Here is a 21,034-nt window from a genome sequence, read left to right as displayed (position 1 = left end):
CCCCCCCCCCCCCCCCCCATTGGTTTCTAATCTTAAATCTTTCTGAAAGGACTTGTGAAGCCTGAGTGTGGGTGTAGTGCTGCTCTCAACTATCCAGACAGTTTGGAGCCAGAGAATCCAATTATGTGTTCTGCCTGAAATCAAGGCAAGCAACCCAAAACATATGTTTTCTGTAAGCTGATGTCTGTTTTATTGGTGCAACTGAGACCCAAAACATCTTGCGAAAAAAAAAGGTTACTTTGTATTTTTTCAGGAAATTTTAAAGTTTTCCCACTTTGAAAGACTCTGAGTGTTTTTTGGAGCCAGCATGTAGCAGCTGTAACAAGACCTGCACTGGCTTTATTTACCTGTGGTTGTTGCTGCTTGCCTTATACAAACAGGGAACTAATGTTTTATAAGGATTTTAACGTTATTTTCTAAAGAAATGTTATAATTTGTATGTTGTCTTACTTGTACAAGTCTTGTGGTTGAATCTTCCTCTTTCTCAGGAGAATATTTGCATGCTGTCTACTTCCTGATGGTAGGAGAATGACTGAGCAATTAGAAAAAAAACGTTTTAAAAAAAACACCCACTATATTTTTCTTATAAGTCTGTAAGATATTAATATTAGACAATAAGTATATTCTTTGCTGCAATGATGAAATGCAGCCGTTCAGGCATCCATTTATGTTAATGGTCGGCTAAATTCCCCCATTTCATAATCGTCTAAATATGATCCAGCCTTTGGAAATGTTGAAAGTGTACAGAGATCGGTGTCTTTTACCATGTATAACGAACATCATCCTATGTTACTGTAGCGTGCAACACATCAGTGCTGTTGACATTGTGGAGTACTTTTCTCAAGTGTTGTGCATGGTCAAAGTAACAGTCCTTGTCAATAAATAAATGTGTTTATTGATGATAACTCCCCAAATAGCTTCTCCTGGTCTTTTTCACCACGTGGAGACACGAAAAAATTCAAATAACACACACTTTAGATATCATCTTTGCCCTCCAGCTATGGGTGCGCAACCTGTAAGAAGACACATGCTCTGAAATTGGTAGATTGTCGTGGTGAGCAAATGAGCAAACACACTTTCTATACTCTTGGACATTTCAGTTTTCAGGCCTGTCGCTTGCTTTTCTCTTCCTCCTCGATGTGACAGTTGTGACTAGAGGCTATATACGCTCAGCAGGTTTCTCAACAGAAAACACACAGAAGATCACAAGATAACACAAAAAGAGAACAAGTTGCTGCCCTGGCTCAAACCGTAGAAGATGAGAACTAAAGAGACAGAATGGCGAAAGATTAGCCCTGAGTACAATAACAGATAAGTCTTCAGAACCACAATCTGCTCTTCACCATCCGGTCTGCAGTCTTTTTGTCTGCGAGGTGAATTGTGCTCAAATTATTTCATGCTTTGCATGAAGTTGCAGTCTAGACAGCCCACCTCTGGCTATGGTCAAGCATGGGTTGAATGTCAGAGGTCCATGATCTGGAACAGCACCCACTTCCTGCAGAGAACCACATCTGAGCAGACCCCAGAGCAGTGCATCTGAAGGACATGGATATGGTTTGAGATTTGGCCCTAAAGCTCTCCCCACACCTCTCTCTGCCTTGGAGACGGCCCACTGGTCTCCCGAACCACCTTGCAGCCACTGTTAGCTGCGCTGGCTGAAGCTGTGCATGTGGGTGAGGTACTGGGTGAGATCATCCCCCCCCTCCTCCTCCAGGTGCTGCTGGTAGCACTGGAGCAGCTTGGCGGCGCTGGCCTCTGACGGGCCCCCGCCGGCTGGCAGGCAGTCCCCTGACATGTCCACGACGACTGTGGTTAAGGCTTTGATGTAATTCTTCGCCAGGGTCAGTGTCTCGATCTTGGACAGCTTCTTGTCGGTGTTGACGTGGGGGATGGCCTCGCGCAACGCTTGGAAAGCGTTGTTGAGTTTGTGCATGCGCTCGCGCTCCCTCTCGTTGCTCTCTAGTCTCCGGGCGCTGCGCTCCTTGGTGCTGGAGCCGTGCTGCCTGCGCCGCCGGCCTCCACCTCTTTTCCGCTTGCCGTCCCCGCCCCTCAGCGAACCCCTCCAGGAGCCACCGATCCGGACCGAGGCCTCCGAGCCCTCCTGCTCGCTGGAACCCGGTTCTGGTTCTGTGTCCGGTTCTAGTTCTGGCTCAGGGTCAGACCAGGTCCTCCTGGACGGTTTCACAGCCTTACCTTTGGACTTCATCCTGTGGGCCTCCTTCACCTTTCTCTCTGTGACAGTGTAGTTCTCACAGATTTAGAAAGCTGGAAGCTGGAAGAAAAGATAGGAATGTGGGAAAAACGTTGTGTTTCTGAAATATATTTATGCATTTTAACAAGAAGTGTTTTCATACAGTCTTCTCCCAGTCGGCAAGGAATCCCCAATTCCTGAATAAGCCTCTCTCCAAGTCAGACGGTTGTATCTAATCAGCCTCTTGCAGTGAGAAAACTCCATGATGTTGGTCTGTTAATCTACGCCTCTCTTATCCTCACGGCCCTGCGATAATGCCCGTTTCAAGGTTACACTCACAAAAACACAGAGGCCAGCCAGCACTCAGCTAATTCACCTCCAACAATCTTCATTCGACCCACTAGATGTTTACCTTAAAAAGATGGTGTTGATGAATGAACTTCTCGAAGTCAGTCGTGTTTGCTGTGTAGCTTTAGTTGAGTGTTTTCCACAGTAAATCCACAAGCAGTGGACATTTCTAAACCACATTATCAAATACGGTAATGTGCTGAAACTGGTCAAATGTTTCAGATCAAGCTGTTTTACACAGATTAGTGCACGTAATAAAAAGAGTTGGAAAACTCGGGTATTTCTCCATCAACATCCCTCTCTTCATTTTTCTAAACCAATATGACCCATACATTAGTGTTGTAACTGATACGAGATTAAACAGGCAAAAGTCCGTTTCCTTCACTGTAGTAAATGACAGCAGCAGCCATTAAAGTGGATGAAACAGCTTAAGTAAAACATGTTAAAGCCTTACCTTGGGAGTTGAACTAACTTTCCTCCTCCTCAAAGTGTTTACAGAAAAATCGTCACCATGCAGCCGGTCATTCAACGCACCATCATACGAAGTAAAAAGAGCGGAGAGAGCAGCAGACACACACACAAAACACACAGACACAGACACACACACACACACACACACACACACACGCGCAGATAACTGTCACATGCGAGCTACCTGTAACTGACTGATGTCCACGTCGCGCTGCTCAGCCAATCAGAGCGCGAGCCCACTCCCTCCGGCTCTGTGTGCTGCCCAAATGTCCCGGGCTGCCTCATGCACGATGTCACTAAACTACAATAAATACTCTTCATTTTAACTGCGGTGTCCAAAAATGGGCTGCATTCAATTGAAGAGAAAGGAAGTTAATCAAATACACCACTCGGTGGTGGAAAAGGTATTCACATAATTTACTAAGAATAAGTGAATAACAAAAATACTTGCTATAAGAATACATTATACATGTAAAAGTCCTGTTTTACAAGATTTATGCTCATTACTATTAATGCATTAAGCAGCACTTTAACATTGTATTAGGTCGAGGTATAGTTTATTTTAATATTGGGTAGTTTAGTCTGTGTCAATGCATCATATTTTATAATCTTATCAAATGATTTTGTGTAAAATCCAAAGAAACAGTTATTAAATAAACATAGTAGTGTACAGATTATAATATTTCCCTCGGAAATGAAGTGGAGTAGAAGTATGAAGAAGCCTAAAATGGAAATAAAGCACAAGTGCCTCAAAAGTACAGTACTTGTTATTGGCTACTTACTTTTGTGCAGATAATCAGCATGGACTTTAAAAGATGCAATGATTCAGTGTTTACATTATCGCCGTTATTTGGCACATATTGTAAGTAAATGAGATATAGTCGACAGAGTCAGAAGCACTACATTTAGTTTTCTCGTCGACTCCTTTAACTCGAAGCAGTTAACATAATTTCCATTGTGGCTTATCGCCTTCCGCTGCTTCATTTGAATACAGTCCTCCAGGCTACACCTTAATGTACAGAAGCAGGGCCAGGTCTCATTGACACTTTCTCACATTGTTTACCTATGACCAGACATACAGTTCTAAACGTTTGGGACTGGGCTGTGGCTGTCCTAGCATAATACAGATACAACTACTGTAAACCCAGCAAAAAACCCCCCAAAAAACAAGAAAAGAACACAAGTAATATTATCTTTTTAAGATAGTCACCCACACAACCCTCACCCATTTGCATGTGTGCTCTGAGTTAACTCCACCATGTCTGTTTGACCTGGGGGCCCAAGCACAACTGCTGGCAGTTTGGATTATTTGCCCTTTCCTGCTGTGATAGATAGTGGAGTGAGTCAGGCTGGTGTCATGGCAGTGAGATATATTGACTGACCATTCATCTGTTTCTGAAATATTTTTTTCAACTAAGGGAACTTAAAATTAAATGGTATAAACACATTTCAAGAAAAGTTGCTAAAGTCAATCGTTGACCATTTGTTATCATAAATTAACTAAAAGTTCTTAAATGTTTCAGAAATGCATTTAAATAGGTTTAATAATAATATGGTTTTAATGCTAATGGTGCTAATGTTGGTCTTCTTTCTACGTATGTATACATCACCTTTATGATTTCTAAGAAAATATAATGTATAGCAACAGTAAGTCAAATGTTTTATGAATTAATTAGGGGAAAATGTGGCATGTTAGCTTTTCAGCTATTGTCAATACAACCCTAACACTGATATGAGAATATCACAAACATGGAACAACAACAATAATGTACAGGTGTGAGGCTCCCAGCTCTTAGAGCCAGACATGTTTAGCTTTTAGTGTCCTTGAACAGCTTGTGTGTGTGTGTGTGTGTGTGTGTGTGTGTGTGTGTGTGTGCGCGTGCGTGCGTGCGTGTGTGTGAAAACTAAGACTGGTCCTGCCAGGTTCACTATTTCCTCCTCAGGTACACTGTATCTAATCAACCAAACCTCGCTGATGCTGGCTCTGTGGAAACACTATCTATTACTTTTAGTTTGTTCAGTTTCTGGCTCCATTGGCCCTCAGGCTTTCACTGTTTATTCAGTCACAGCTGCTGATAAATTCAGAGCTGAATACACTTCAGTAATGAGGCAAGCAAACAGGGCCTCCACAAGTATGCTCTGTTTAAGCAAAATAAATTGTCTAAACAACATATACTCCTCATATAGGTTCAACCTGGAACTTGTTGAAAACAACAATTTAATGATGAAATGTGATTCCAGACACAGATGACAGTTTTTTTAAGTTTATTTACTGGAATTGATAACATTGTGTTTCCATTTCACAGCTCAGGTCCAAGGACACAATCTGGCAGGAAAAGCAGCTTCCAAAGATGTTTGCAGCTGGAATGGTACCAGCACCGTTATGAAACACACCACAGCCTGTGATCCTTTCTTAACGACAACTGTGAAAGCTGAATGCACTGACACACAGTCCTGCGTGGCTGTGATGTCACGAACGGCAGGTGCTTTTAATCCATTTGGAGCGGAGAGAGAGAGAGAGAGAGAGAAAAAAAAAGCCATTAAAAATCCGTGACTCATCATAAAAGAGGAGGGAGGTGGGGAGATGAGTTAGAGGTGAAGATCTGGTCGATTAGTCAGTTTTTCCATGAGGCCAAGGCTGGCTGTCTGAAAGAAAAACAAGTGTGGATGTCACGTTAGGCCATGGTGACAGTGAGGTGGCCTTTGGCTGACAGCAGACGATGTGATGGAAAGGCTGCGTTTGACCACCACTGTGTCCTAAAAATCAGCACCTATATACACCTGTGTGTGTGTAGATAACTCTTTATCTCACAGCTCAAGGTCTGACTCAGTGACATGGGTGAGGAACAGGCAGGTTTGGGACAGAAAGAATCGAGCAGTGCTGCTCTGTGTCGCCAGGGACGAGGTGTGTTGCTGAGAGCGTCTGACACACTGAAAATGGCAGTTCTTCTCCAAAGCTGAAAAGTCATCGTCCCACTCCAAGCCTGCAGGCAAAACATACAATTAGAGACAACCGAGTGGCAATAAATAGCCTGCAGCATCTGGGATTAGCAGGATTTACACACACTAAAGTTTGTTAACCATTGTAGTGTCCCGCCCGGATCTTGTAACATAGTCAGAGGCCTCTTAGACAGTTAGTAAAATAATTAAATGAAAAAAATCCACATTGCAGGACAAGTTTGAGAGTCGAGATTTTACCTTATTTATCAATGAATGACAAATTTATTTATTTCCCCAGAAAATATATATAAAGTTCGGAAAAATTCACTTCAGTAAAAGTTGCAATAGCACACTGTGGTCCCCATTATGAGGGCAATTCTTGTATCAATTGTGTCATTCATTTTTGTATGTTATACACTGTTGGATAGTTTAATCTATAACGATGCATCATATTTTATGAGCTCATCATATATATTATGTTTGTAAAATCTTGAGTTCGAAGGCAACTGGTCACTATAGCTGTGAGATAAATATAGTCCAATAAAACGTTGAATATTTCCCTCTGACTACTATAAAGTGGTATGAGATGGAAATACTCACGTATTCTTAAACCTTTTCTTATTTGAGTAAATGTTCTTCGTTGCTTTCCAACAGTGCAAAATGGTCGGCCGTGTTAAGTGTAAACATGGGATAAAACATGCAAAATCACTGGTATCGTCCTATAGTACCGCTGTCTTCGAATGTGACGTCTGGCAGAGATGTGTAGGCCTCAGAGTGCAGCTCCAAGGTGGGACTCTCCTAAGAATAGCAGCAGTGGGAATCAAACAGGGAACAAAGGAAGCGTCATCGCCTTGGCTTGGCTTAACAGAGTGGTCAGTAAGTAAACCCACCGAGCTACAGTGTAACAGACAACAGGAAAAATAGTACCTGATCGAACAGGTAGACCATGACGTCATCCTCGAAGGACACGCTCTTCCTCTTTTTTACATTCGTGTCACTCCCAGACAACACACCTGGAGCGTAGATGTGACAGGACTTCAGACGACTTTTGAGGTTGTGAAAATTGTCTCTGATGACAAGTTCGTGTTGATTCCCGTTAGAGTTGCTGGTGTTTGGACCGTGGGCAGCACTTAACGCATTGTCATCACTGATGTGCCAACCAGTATCCCCTATAGACAGATTACAATCCTCAGTGTAGCAAATATCACCAAAACGTTGCAGCGGTATGTCCACATCACAGAAAATAACAACCCTATCATTGACACTGTCCTGCTGGGTCACAATGTTTGAATTCTTTTTGATAAAACTAAAAATGTCTCGCATGTTTAAAACAAGTCTCGTCCATGGGGCCTCCTTTGGGCGCTCTGAGACGTAAGAAGCTAAAGAAGTGAGCGTAGAATGATGCGGCTCCTCTGGAAGACAGCAAAGGTGAGGGGAGGTGGAGAAAGGTGATGGTCGCGTCACCATGCTTGATCTGCAGTCACTGTTTCTCCAAAGCTGAGATGATGCACTTCCTCTTTGATCAAGGACGCAGGTGATGGCCTGCAGCTCTTCATCGGCCTGGATCATCTCACCTGAGGATGTCAACAGCTGGAGCTCTTCATTCCTGTATGATGCACAACTTGTATTATGGGTTATTTCAACTGGTTCTGTTCATCATCTTGCAACAAACAAGTGAAGGACATTTTTTGGAGCTTAATGAGTAATTCCAATACATATTTTTCCCATTGTTCCTCCTGGTAAAAGGCCCTTTTCACTGAATACATTTAGACATGTCGCGGTAGGAAAAGCACAGGTGTAAGTAATCAAATTAATTAATATACTGTTGTTGGTAACACCTGTGCTTTTCCTGCTGTGACAAAGTCAAAATGTCTGCTGTGAAAAAGGCCTATGATAATATTTTACGTACCGATAATGGCTGAGACAGAAAACAGACACTTCTTTCTGGTGAGTGCAACATTATCATACCCGATAGCAGTGATGGCCAATACTACAAAAATAACACCCATGTTGTATAGAGCAGAATTATACTTTAAAGGCATGACTGTGATATAATGTGCCAGTTACCAACTTAAAGCGGCTATCATGGATATTTCTACAATGTATCAAATGACAATGTGAAAACAACGTGACAGTGTGAAAGGGGGGGTCGCTCGTAGATGAACCTACGGAGAATCATCAGAGCTAGTGAGTTTCAGCTTGTTGTTTAGCTACGGCCAACAACTTTCCTGTTTTGGTTTCGCTCTTACCGCTCTCATAGCATCATTTTTGGCCTCAGCCGGCAGCTGTTTTCAATGAAGAAAGCTCTAAAAGCACACTGAACAATACCTACCTATCCCCAGCAGACTGACACAGTCAGCGACTAGCTGGTGAACATAGCGGAGGATTTAACAACTAAAGATCCAGAAATTTCCCTCAGGAGTTGGTAGAGACCAAAAACAGAGCTAAAAGAGAGTGAATAGTGGACTTACAATTGCCATGTGGCCATGCATATATGAAATTTAAAATAACTGTTTGGTCACACCTTGTCTAAGTTCAACACTTCCACAGGCTATGTTAGCTGTAGAGGACTAATATTTAGCCTGGTCTAGGTTTAGATAGCTTGGTCTTACAGTAGAGAATTATGTATTTGACAGTTACATTTTAGGAGTAGTTATCAATATCAGAGTAACATACGCTAGTTTTAAATGGCACCAGCAGAAGTGGCAATTGTCACGAGACGACATGTTGTTTGCAACTGGCATATATCAATAAGAGTCTTTGTGTCACACCAATAGTCAAGACTGTTGACAAAACCTGTATGTTTTTAAGGATAATGCCCAACGCTGAAAGTCACTTGCATGTTTTAGTTTCAGGCCAAAGGGTACTCGGTTGTGGTTGGTGTACATTTGCTGGCCCTTTGACCTTAGATTATTTGTAGTCTCTGTCTGAAGATAATCTCCTTTTACAAACAAACATATTTCCATGGCAATGTCTTCTTTCTCTCTCTCTCTTTTTGATCCGTTTGACATTTCAAGAGGTGAGCTGCAGTGCACAGACCGCCCCACAGGATGTACTCAAACTGATTCGTCAGCCTTTGTGAAACACGCACACAAGACACGCACACGCATTATTTGGCCACTCGCTCCTGAGCCTGAATAAATATCGGGGACCCATCCATCCGCGGAGACAAAGGCAATAGGAAACTTTCAACGCTCTGCAGTAACCAAGCAACCGCTGGATGAGTGACTCAGGAGAGGAAGAGAGGAGCTGACTCACAGCAGCTGTGACGTAAAGGGTGTAAAAGGACACACACACACACACAACTGTATGGTCTCACACACGCATGCAGTAGGCCGTGAAGCCTGTAAACTGCCCTTTTTCGGGTAAGTTAACACCTTGCTGTGTAACAGGTGGAGGGGCTCAGGGAAAAAACAGATCACAGTCACTTCCAAACGACCAAAACACAAACACACACTCAAATCCCCACAAAGCAGCCAAAGCTTCCACCAATTACAGTGATAGATCTAAATAATACCTTTTCTGGATTCCTTTGTCACTGCACCTCCTTTTATAAATCCAATTCAAACCATCCAGTGAAATCACCAACGTAGCTCCATCCCCGAAGTATTTCAACTCTGTGAAAAAGAGAGAGGGACATGTCTATCATCTGATATGCATTGCCCCGAAATCTTGCTGCATCATGATGTTGCACAATGTGTTGCAACACGTTTTAATCTCTCTGCGTCCAACCATGTATGACACCAGCATATTTCTTTTCCTACCTTGCATCCTGTGAGCCCCACTCCTCCCCCCCCGACTTTTAGTGCAGGGCAGACGCCTCATTCAGGGCCACCGAAAGAGACAAGCTAAACATATGGGCAGAGAGAGAGAGAGAGAGCGAGAGAGCGAGAGAGAGAGAGAGAGAGAGAGGGATGCACAGAAAAAGAGAGGAGGGGAGGGAGCCATCAGATGGAAAAGAGGGTGACTGAATGAGGGGGGGAGGTATGTGGGGGTGAAAGAAGAGTGAAGGGAGGTGATGAGGAGGAAGGGGAGGGCTATGAGGACAATGAAAGGACAAAGTGCTCACATATACAGCACACTCCCTGGAGGCTGCCGGCCTTTCTGCCGCAGCAGAGTGCATGATGGGGATCAATAACTTATCTGGTCTAATGTAACACAACTGCCTGCCTGAAGGATGAGAGTAGCAGCAGAGCGGATGTCACAGTGACGCAGACAAGAGTTGCTCTACATTTTTCTTAATAATATTACCTTGCATACATTGAGCATTGAATAATTGAAGGATTCCTGTTGGTTTGTTGTATAATATTTGCTTCAGAAGGTTGTCTTGTAAGGAGCTCTGTTTCTGCCAGGACCTGTTCCATACATTTATAAAGTCATAACTGATTACTCCTCACCACTTGATAAGTATAATTTATTGTGAAATGGTCCCATGACACAATCGAAACTCCTGTACGTACTCCATAACAGTAGAAACTGTACATTTTCTGATTTGTCATTGTATTGAAGTACATTATTCATGGGCTCACTATTTGCCCCTTAGTCGATATTTTTGCTGAATGGTCTCCCCAGATGCAACAGTGAGCATTAGCTCCCTCTATAGGTTTAAAGCAGAACAGCAGGCAGTTTTCGTCAGAAATGCAGAGAAGAGAACTGCAGCTGAGGCATGTTTCTCAGGCTTACCCCAACAAAAACAAAACTTACCAGGTAATGACGATTTAGATATTTGGCTGATAGATATAAATGACAATTAGTATGAAATAATGACATTTTAACGTAGCCCTATGTACACTTTTAACCACTATGTTACTGTTAATGATGCAGCTATAACAAGGTTTTATTAATAGAAACAAATATACAACTGCTAATGCTGCTACATCCTTAGTACTGTTATCATCCCTACTGCTACTGCTGTGGCTCAGTTGTACTGTTAATCCTCATCATCATGGAACCTCCAAGCGCCCACATTTATTAGGAAGTTCCTGCTGGTATGGTCCTCCCCTTGGCAACAAAATCACTGATGCTGGAGTTCTGCTTTTCCCACCCAGACAGCATCAGGATGTTGTTCCCAGGAGGCAACAATGTCACCATTCAGTCCGCCTCTGCTTCCCGCCAGAGGGGAAATGACAGAGAAAAGAAGGGTGCTGAAGCAAGAAGAGACACAGAGACGGACAGATGGTGTCCGCCCTCCCCCTTCCCGTCACTTCCCTGTAGGCCTACTGTCGTCCTCCGAGGCATCACATCACCCAGCAACCTGCAGCCATGGAAGGCTACCAGGTCAGCCGGTGCACTCTGACTGCTCACAGTACAGTGTTTCAGTGCAGTCAACTCTTTTTTTCACTGGACATTGCATGTACGTGTGAGGACGTGATATGGTCGCCGGAGCTGACAGCTTTTCTCATTGGCACAAAATGTGAGCTTGTTCCGGCACATTCTATTTTCACATTGGAGGAATGATTGATGCGCGCTCTCTGAGTCGCTCATAATACGATATCTCGTCGACTTCTGCACCCAAATGTCAGATGAATGAGTGGCACCTCTTTGGTTTCAGGCCTTCTGACTGACCGGGAGGAAGCTGAGGAAGCCGAACAGTCGTACGTTATTATCTGCTGTGGTTAATTTAACCAGAAGAAAGCAGTCAATGTCATTTAGCCACTGATGTATTTGCTCTTTCAGCCAGAGGTGTGCTGAAAGCCATCAAGCGGGCGATTTTGGTTCACAACCAGCCCGCTGTTTCAGCTGCCCAACTCTCTCGTCATGATTTTGGTTCACAACCAGCCCGCTGTTTCAGCTGCCCAACTCGCTCGTCATGATTTTGGTTCACAACCAGCCCACTGTTTCAGCTGCCCAACTCGCTCGTCATGCTACAGAGAAATATCTCAATCCCACAATTCCCTGCAGCATACAGGGAAACCTGAGCCGGGGGCATCAACAGCATGTTTTGCCAAAGAGGGTGAGAACAAGCCCAAGCACCAAGGTGACACCTCAGCTTGAATTTTTACTTAATTCGTTTGGTCCTGCTATATCTCACTGCTCCGATTGAGCCGTAACAGGCTCTAACTGGAACTATCCTTTTACACTGCAGGCGCAGAATCATCATATCCAGCCTGCGAGTGACACCAAACAATCCGTGCGAGGAGTGTAATTGGAGATCTTTGGGCTTATTCTGAGCACGCAGGATACACCAGGCTTGAGGCCTGAAGAGGCCCACATGGAGCTGAAGTCACTGTCCTCCACCAATAGAATGGGGCGCTGCAAAGCGCCATGGGTAATACGGAAAAGGCAAACACTCAGTCAGAACGCCGGTAGGGCTGTTTGCAGCCTTTATTTGGACACAGCTTACAGCTGCAGAGGAGAGGGGTTCGAGAGGGGTTGGTTGAAATGTGACACTAAAATAACAGCATACAGAATGCTAAACATGTCACTGTTGTGTACATGTTTGTTTAAGGTAATACAATTGTAATGTGCTGTCGAGTAAGCACTGTTTTGCAGCCTTCATATCTTCAGTGACAGAAGCTGGGGTTCAGTTCTGCATTGGGTTTTGTTGCAGAGCAGCACTGGTTGCGCTGCATACTGGTGAGCAGTGCCTTAAACTCCTTTTAAAAAACATTTATCAATGGCTTTTTTTCTCTTAGGCAGGAGATTATAAGGTCTTAAACGTGTTTGCTGACAGAGTCTTTAATATGATGACATAAATGTGTAATCCACCTCAGATCCCTGGCAGAGTATTTATGAGCCTCTGTTGACAGCAGTACACCTGCTCTTCCTCAGTCCAGACCTGGGAGCTCTGCCTGCCCTGAACTAGCACCACTGCTGCCAAGGGCACTGCTATATTGGGAGAAGTGTAATGATGTGTGTGAGTGTAACGAGAGGGGGGAGTGTGTGTTTGTATGACAAGGTGTAGAGAGACAGAAGGGGAAGGAGCTGTGTGAGTGAGGAAGGGGTCTGTGTTGGTGTCGTTACAAAGGTGCCCTCCGTGATGCTAATGTAAAGACGCACACTGAATTTAAGTTCTGCTGGGTTGTAAAATGCGTTCAGTTAGGGAATGTCACTGATGAATGTGCACACACTAAAGCTCTCATTTGCATGGATTTCTATTTCAGCTGTGACAATTTGAGTGTCAATATTAATTCACGTGTATTATTCAAATACATACGTACGTAAATAGCACGAGAATGTATGTGTTAATTAAGATTTCAGTTGTGTTGATCAAAATGAAAAGTGTTGCTGAACCTAAATTATTGATCGGACCCATTTTCTATTTTTTCCACTGTTTGCGTGTATTAATTAATTTGTTATTATTATTATTATTATTATTATTAATCCATCAACATGACGTAAGATCAGAAATAATGTTTTCCAGTTACTGAAAACCTCTTTTTCTGCAGCATATGTCATTGCAGTGTTTTACCACTAGGGGGCAGTAGAGTGTCGCAGTTGGCCCAAGTGGGATATCGGGTTGACGATTTCTGGAGCACACACACACAAACTCAAACTTGTTGGGAGAAATAAAGACATAGCAATGTTTTAAAAAAACATATAATCAGACTTAAAATTGTTTCCTTTGCTTTTATTACTTTTACGATTCTCTGATCACACCCGCACTAGTCCTGGTACCGAACATACAGCAAAGAGCCAGAAAGAGAACAGCTTTTAACACGAAACCATTGCATCAGTGTGGCAGTGGTGAAAGGCCTGTGCCTGTCTGTCACTTCATGTGGGCCCATTTCTGCTTCTGCAATGTCTGCAAGAGTGTATGTATGTAAACACTTACCTCATCCCGCCCCGTAACCACAGTTAAGGGAGCAGCTAAGCAGGGCGGAACGATATTTCAGCAATAACATAAAGTTAACACAGAGTTGACACGTGACGAGGAATTGGTTTGACATGTCAGGACTGCTGACCTCTGACCTCACACACACACACACACATGCACATAGGCACACATGCTTGAGCACCAGCGGGCCGAGACAGCTGTGGGGCTCCTCGAGTGGTTTAAAGTGTTTATAGAGGAGCTGAGTTTGAGCGCTCGTTGACAGAGCTCTCATTTACAGACACACACACACACACACACAATCCTGAGCAGATAAGATCAGATCTGTTTCAGCGGCCAATCTTAAATGTGATGAGGTTTACAGAGGCCTGTGACATTGGAATATATATATCTTTATTTGGGAATCAGATGCTGCCTGGGGGTATATCACACTGCCTCACACTATAGGAACAGGAAACAGGACACCAGGCTTTCATGTCAAACCCTTACTTTTAAATGGAGACTTATTTGGGCTTGTAGATCCTTTGTCCCCTGTCGTATGGAGAAAAAGTTGTTCAGAGGGAATAGATGTCAGGGGAGGACATAGCTTCTGTGTCCCGTACATCCATGTGTCCAGCACACCTATAAATCAAGACCATGCCTCTCTCTCCCTGACACCACTATCTTTGCTGAGAGCTCAACCTCCACTCCTCTCCCCAGAAACGCCCGAGGGAGTCCCTATCTCCCCCCTCCTAAACCCATCATCCCTCTTACCCTGTCTTGTCCCAGCACACAGATCTTATCGCTTGCATTCTAAGCTGGCTGGTATTCATCGGGCCCCGATCCAGTTGCACAGCAGCGACCACATTTAAGTCAAAAATGTAATGAGTCAGTATTGTCCCTCAGCTACAGCTCAAACAGATAAGAAATAGAGCAGCCCAGATGCAGAAGTAAGAAATGGCTGCACTTCTGTGCATTTGACAGGCATTTCATATTTGCAGTTAATCTACCAGGCAGAGGAGGATCAACTTCCCTCCAGCCTGTGATAGACCAGGACAAACCCAGATCCTTGCTTCCTGCCACCTCGGCAACATACAAGCAGGTCTTTTCTTCTTAAAGGGAAAGCTTTGACATTTAGGGAAATATTCTTATTGGCATGATTCATACTGATCTCACGTCTATACGCTAAATATGAAGCCACTAGCTGGCTAATGTAGCTTCGCATTAATTCTGGAAACAGAGGGAAACAGCTGGCGTGGGTGTTATGTATGCTACAAGACTATTTATGAGCCAGTACCAGTTACAAGACAACCAGGAAGTTACTGCTCCTGGCCATGAAATTGTTGTTGTTTTTACACTTTGGTTAGAAAGCCAAGCTAGCAGTCTTTGTGCTAAGCTAAGCTAGCTGGTTGCTAGCTGTATCTCTATAATCAGCATACAGATATGAGATTGGATTCGATCACTTCATCGTTAACTCCGGCAAGGACACAAAAAAGTGCATTCCTCAAATTGTCAAAGATTTTCATGGGATACCGAACTGTTTTTTTTTCTTCTTCTTCTTTTATATATATATATATATACAGTATATATATATATATTAATGGAATGTTGTTCTCAGACTCTATCCAATCAGGAGGATAATCAAACTTGCATTGGACGTCATTGTCCACAGGTAACTGTCAATCAAATTCATCCTCAAAAAGCTACTCTTGTACTTTTACTTGCAGTTTAGCACAAAAGATTGTAAAAAAGTGCTTCAGTTATTTTTACATACAAATGAGGAGAGAGAAGAAACTGTTAGCGAGGGTGGAGCTTAGAATGTGTGTTGGAGGGGGCGTCTTGGCTGAATTCAAGAGTGTCACTGGCATGCCCACAACACAGCTGTAGATAGAAATAGAAGAGGCCGTAACTGAGTCCAGGAAAACAGAGGAGCAACCACTTTCCTCGGGGATGCATGTATGGATGAACAAGTCTCCCTCTCTGGGAAGTCGAACGCTTCAGATGTCGCAGGGGGACTTAGAGATTTAGTTCAGCATGCAGCAGGATATTATGTCGAACCTGATGCCATTGTCATCCATGTGAATTAAGGTGGCTTACAAGATGAATTGTTTCTGCTGAAGGCATTAAACACAGAGTGACGTTTGAAATCTGTTGTAAATATCTTAACTGTTGAATTTCTCCACACAGAGAAGGTTAAAGGTCACTGTGACCATCAAGGGAAACATCATGCGTTCTCTCATGAACGTCTCATTGAAATGGATTTTTTTTTTTTCCCATAATGCAAAGATATGTGAAGGTTATGAACAGGTCACTGAACCTGTCAGGATATACATCAACAACCACAACGACATAATCAAATAAAAAGGTTCACTGAGAAATATTCAAAGTACTCATGAAAACGATTTAATGGTTAATGGGGATAACACACACTTACTGATTGTGGTGAAGCTTTCATAAGTTGCTAAAGTGAATGGGAAGGACAAAAAGGACAAAAAGGGCAAAGATACTGGTGAATAGCGTGAGAAATAAACCCCACAGGCTGTTTTCTACAGTGAACAATTTGCTGCTGTTCAGCAAACTTTGTAATTAATCTATTGTAGCTTTTACCTAAATGATGCATGATATAATAATAGATTACTTGTTAATTTACGAATAAAATGTTGACTATACAGGGGTAAAACCAGCCAAATTTCACACAATAAATCCCTATATATGTCAATATGTGTGAATTCATACATGATACATCCTGTCAAAGTGTCCTTGGGCAACACACTGAATGTCTACCAGCTCACTCAATGATAAGATGAGCGTTGTTTCTATAGATAGGCAGACTTCTACAAACCAATTCAGTGCAAAACAAGAATGTATTCAATACTGTCTAGTTCTTTCATTTGCGTAAAATGCGACCTACCATCTGTTCTTGTAATACTTACCTCTGCTGGTTTCCGTGTGCCGATTGTCCCATTGCTCACTATTTCCCAACACAAATGGAATAAAACAGGACAGTTTGTATGTCAGGCATGTAAAAGTACAAGATTCCAGGTCCTGCGTGATTTCGATATGTACACTAAATGGATTTATTTTCGCTCAAATTAAGCACAGAAGCGCATTAGATTGCTTCCTGTCCGCTTTGCTCGCAAAAGACAAGACCTCTCTTCAAGTGCAAGACACAAGAAAGAAAGTAAAAGTTGTCTATCAACGCAAAAGATTTTTACTGTGGTCTTCCCCGTTCATGGTTCTCACACTCCTTACAGCCAATGCAACAAACCAAATCACTACGTGCAAGGGACCGTCAGCCTCATCTCTATCCATCTCTCTCTGTGTCTGTCTTTTCCTCTCTGTCCCATCCCCCCCTTCCTCCTCTCATCCAACGCTCCATCACACAGGAAGCCTGGTCTTCCTGAAAGCAAGTATTGGAGCGTGGAAAGGGACAAGGCTGAGGGGGGGGCAGGTACGTGAGGGGGAGCAGAGGATGTTTTTGTTGTTCCTCTGCCCCTCTGGTTGCTGCAGGCCTCACTGTAGTCCATCCTGAGGAAACCAGGCTCACGTCACTCTAAAAAGGCCTTGAGCCAACGGGGCTGCCTGTCACGGCCGGTTTGACGCAGCAGCTGCAGCGCTCCAGCAGCCCCCTCACACATGGGAGCTGTAAAGACATATGTGGGATTAAAATTTAGGAAAACACTGCTTTTCAAATCCTAGTGGCATTGGCAAGCAGGAAAGGTCGACACAAAGTCACAACGAGTGCATTTCAGTTACACAAAAGGGGTCAAATGTGGTGAGGAAAGATACTGGGAGGAGGGTGTGTGTTTTGCCAGAACAAAAGTCTATAACTTTGCCAATCAACCGCCCTCCATTTCCTATATTTAATAGTTGCAAACTGCCAAACCACCTGCAAGTGTGGGAATTCCTCAGCAGGTGGTTTTCCAGAGACTCCATCGTTATTGCAAATCAAAAAAATGTACCTATACCACTTGTGTTTGCTGTCTTTTGTTTGCAGTTTCAATGTTAAAATGAAAAAAAAAAAAAAAAATGTGGCTCTGCCCCACAGCAACATGACTCAACAATATGCGGTCACCATGAGGTAATTTTAGGTTTTAATTTCATTTAAACCTCCCCAATAGTCAGATAATAACTTTAAATTTAATAGAAAAGTTTTCAAAATCTCTGTATTAGACCAGTAATTAAAATGTTTTCATCTAACATATGATATATCTGGTTGCTCGACACCAACGTATGCTGCAGCTTGTGACTGCTTTCGATTGGATGGTGCTATAAATATTCTCTAGTTGTGTCTGATTCACAGTCTTTACTTCATTTCTTAATGGTGTAACCTGATTAAGTAAGTTTGAACCTATAAACGTTATGTAATAATAATGTACATAGTTAACAGCTATTCACATTAATATTATTTTACCCAAATGAACCCACAGTGTGTGAGTGTGACTGTCACGATATATGTCTGTAGCATGTTTAGCATCTTTTTAGATGAACACCCGCTCGTTTGAGAGCTCTCGTGCTAAATGTAGCATATGGGAACAAGGTGACTGTGAGTGGAGACAGCTCCATTGAGCGCAGCCTGAAAGTGACAGAGGCCATAATAACAGGATGTTTACAGCCGATGGAAACGCTGCCAGGGATTTCCACAAGCAGGCAGCGAGCAGCGAGGAAATGCAGGCCAGCCAGGTTCCCCCCAGATGCACCAAATATAACCTCACTGACTGTATAGACAAATGTTACCCGACTGGGGGTTTGTTCAGGTGGGCTTAAAACCACATTGACCTCTGACCCCTGGAGAAACCTCTCTTGAAAACACAGTTGTGCAGTGACAAGATTCTCCGTCTTTCAGCCTCCCTTTCACACACACACACACACACACACACGCATGCACACACACACACACACACACACACACTCACGCACACACTGTTTGCTGAAGTGGTCAGCTGCAGATGACAGTGGACAGAAGGACACTGGTGGTTTCTGACACTGGGTGTGGGGGGGGTGAAAACCTAGTCATTGTAACCAGTAGTTTCTTTCTGCTCGCCAGTGGTCACATATTGCACCAGGCTACCACATCCACCACAACAGAGTCTCCACCACCATGGCTATCACCGACTATCTTGCAGCCTCGGACATCACATCGGCTATTAATGCGTGTAAAGGTGAGGAGATGCTTGTGGAGATTAAAATGAGCATGTCCTGTGTCTTGCTCTTTGTCACGGGACGTAAGGCCTTTGTTTCTGCGGTTCACTGACCTCAAAGTAACATCATCATTTTAACTGCTTGGATCTAATTCAGTTTTGCCTGTGATTTGACTTTCAGCGAAGGATTCCTTTAGCACGAAGGAGTTTTTCAAGACAGTGGGTTTATCCAAGAAAACTCCAACAGAGATTGAGAAGGTCTTTAGGATTTTGGACCAGGACAAAAGCGGCTTCATAGAACAGGATGAGTTACAGTTGAGTTTTATACACAGAAAATATATATTCTGTCCCATCTATAATTCACAAGTAGAGCTGATGTATCTCATCATGGCGGGAGGTAGTTTTCCGCAAATTAAGCACATTCAATGTCTCATAACATTCTGTTCCCTTGTGTTTGGTGTCTTTTTTTTTCTTCTCAATGTGGTGCTTCATCCCTGTTCATCAGACTGTTCCTGCAGAACTTCTCCAAAGGAGCGAGGCACCTGACTGTAGCTGAGACCAGAGGCTTCCTGCTGGAGGGAGACGCGGACGGAGACGGGAAGATAGGCTGGGAAGGTAAGAAGGTCTGAGCACTTAACTGTAGACGGCATGAGGAAGAGGAGCACTGCATTTCTTACTAACTCAGAGGTGACAGAGAATCCCATGAGTTCAAGCTGAGAGTGAAGAATACCACACATTTATCAAGCTTATTACTACTTATAATAAAGTGTAGGAGTAACCTTTGAGAGCAATCTGAGCGATCACATGATTTTTCATATTTATGCTAAGAGCAAAAAATAGCCAATCAGATACCCTTGTATCTGATTGGCTATTTTTCACCCTGCATCTACCATATTGTTCATTATCTTTACATTTTAATCTGTGATATGTTATGCAGCAAAAACACACGGTTATATGGGCTCATGTGTCTGGAAATAAAGTTGAATGATATAAAACAAGTGAAAATTAAATTGTGAATAATAATAATAACATGAAAAACAATTGAAGAAATAATAGAGAAATAGAAACAAAAAGAAAACCAGCACCGTCACTTCATCAGCGAAAACAGATACTACAGGAAATGTTGTGTCTCATTGTGAATTATACATGTTGTGTATTCATGGTATGGTGTTTTTGACTGTGTTGCTAGGCAGCTTGAGTGCAGCTACATAACAATGACCTCATACAAAGTGTCACTGCCAGAGCTGAACACTTCAGTCTGTTAGGTGTTTGTCGTCGTTGGGCTTTAATCAAATGAATGAATAGATGACGATTGCCTGGTGAATGTGAAAGAGCAAATTTAAAAAATGTCTTCTGTCTGTCTTGTTTTTCAGAGTTTTCTGCGCTGGTCAAGTCTTCATAAAACATGCGTGACCCATGTGTTTTGTTGTATGGTGACAATCTCAGGGTGGACCTCTTTTTGTAATGTTAACTAGCTGCAGTAAATTACACAGACTCATCCAGAGATTTTATGTGTTTAGAATAATAAGTTGTAGTTAACGGAATAAAGTAATTAAAAACATGAAATCTTGCGTCTCTGCTATGTGTCTTTCCCTTGCCAAGTGGTGAAATAAATGTTCTTTTCTCTGTGAGACGTTGCAGTGTGTTTCTTCTCTCTCGCAGACATGAGCAGAATCCTGTCATGTACCTCGTGTTATGATGTCATATTGAGCACTGGGGAGAGGTCCAGCCTGTCCAAGGGGGCTGGGAGGCTTTGGTTTCTCCAATTAACGGCATGAGCCGCTCTCCACTGTGCAAATGAAAGTGTTTGTCATTCTGGCAACCTCAATTTGACACCTTAGATGGGGTTATTTGGTACGACTTATATGTTTGCACTTAGACAACATGAACTCAACATATCAACTGTTATCTTTGAAATAGAGACAATTGAAAGATGACTTTGATATTTATCACCACAACCAAATAAATTCATACTTTGCTTCTGCTGACTTAATTCGATTTTTAACAAGCTCAGTCATTAATGTCTCTGCTCTGAGATTTGACTGTGAAAATGATTTATTTATAGCTAATTTATTGTAACTAAGAAGTATTTACTGGAGTAAGAGTACATCAATGTGAAATACAGCATTGCATTACAGCAAAGTAAAAGTGCAGAAGTATTAGCAACAAAAAGTACTTCAAGTAATAAAG

At 42.8% G+C, this 21,034-nt stretch overlaps 3 protein-coding genes across 3 annotated transcripts; 1 reads left to right on the top strand and 2 right to left on the bottom strand.

The window, feature by feature from the left end:
* Positions 1-67: 67 nt before the first annotated feature.
* Positions 68-3,102, bottom strand: bhlha15 (basic helix-loop-helix family, member a15). The gene is made up of 2 exons (XM_031843788.1): positions 2,994-3,102; positions 68-2,272 (listed from the first exon to the last, which is right to left on the bottom strand). The coding sequence occupies exon 2, from the start codon at positions 2,204-2,206 to the stop codon at positions 1,643-1,645; it is 564 nt and encodes a 187-aa protein (XP_031699648.1). The 5' UTR covers positions 2,207-2,272; positions 2,994-3,102; the 3' UTR covers positions 68-1,642.
* A 2,159-nt stretch (positions 3,103-5,261) lies between these two features.
* LOC116381489 (uncharacterized) lies at positions 5,262-9,804 on the bottom strand. Its single transcript, XM_031843710.1, has 5 exons — positions 9,715-9,804; positions 9,468-9,567; positions 6,878-7,556; positions 6,679-6,748; positions 5,262-5,994 (listed from the first exon to the last, which is right to left on the bottom strand). Exons 1-5 carry the CDS (start codon positions 9,773-9,775, stop codon positions 5,819-5,821), a joined length of 1,086 nt encoding a protein of 361 aa, XP_031699570.1. The 5' UTR covers positions 9,776-9,804; the 3' UTR covers positions 5,262-5,818.
* An 8,957-nt stretch (positions 9,805-18,761) lies between these two features.
* Positions 18,762-20,458, top strand: LOC116381342 (parvalbumin, thymic-like). The gene is made up of 4 exons (XM_031843413.1): positions 18,762-18,865; positions 19,026-19,158; positions 19,350-19,459; positions 20,218-20,458. Exons 1-4 carry the CDS (start codon positions 18,805-18,807, stop codon positions 20,244-20,246), a joined length of 333 nt encoding a protein of 110 aa, XP_031699273.1. The 5' UTR covers positions 18,762-18,804; the 3' UTR covers positions 20,247-20,458.
* The last annotated feature ends 576 nt before the right edge of the window (positions 20,459-21,034 follow it).

The sequence above is a fragment of the Anarrhichthys ocellatus genome, unplaced genomic scaffold (genome assembly GCF_004355925.1).
Source record: "Anarrhichthys ocellatus isolate YVR2014 unplaced genomic scaffold, GSC_Weel_1.0 scaffold4, whole genome shotgun sequence".
NCBI lineage: Eukaryota > Metazoa > Chordata > Actinopteri > Perciformes > Anarhichadidae > Anarrhichthys > Anarrhichthys ocellatus.
Note: the sequence above shows the minus strand (reverse complement) of the source record. Positions and strands in the feature narration are given on the sequence as shown.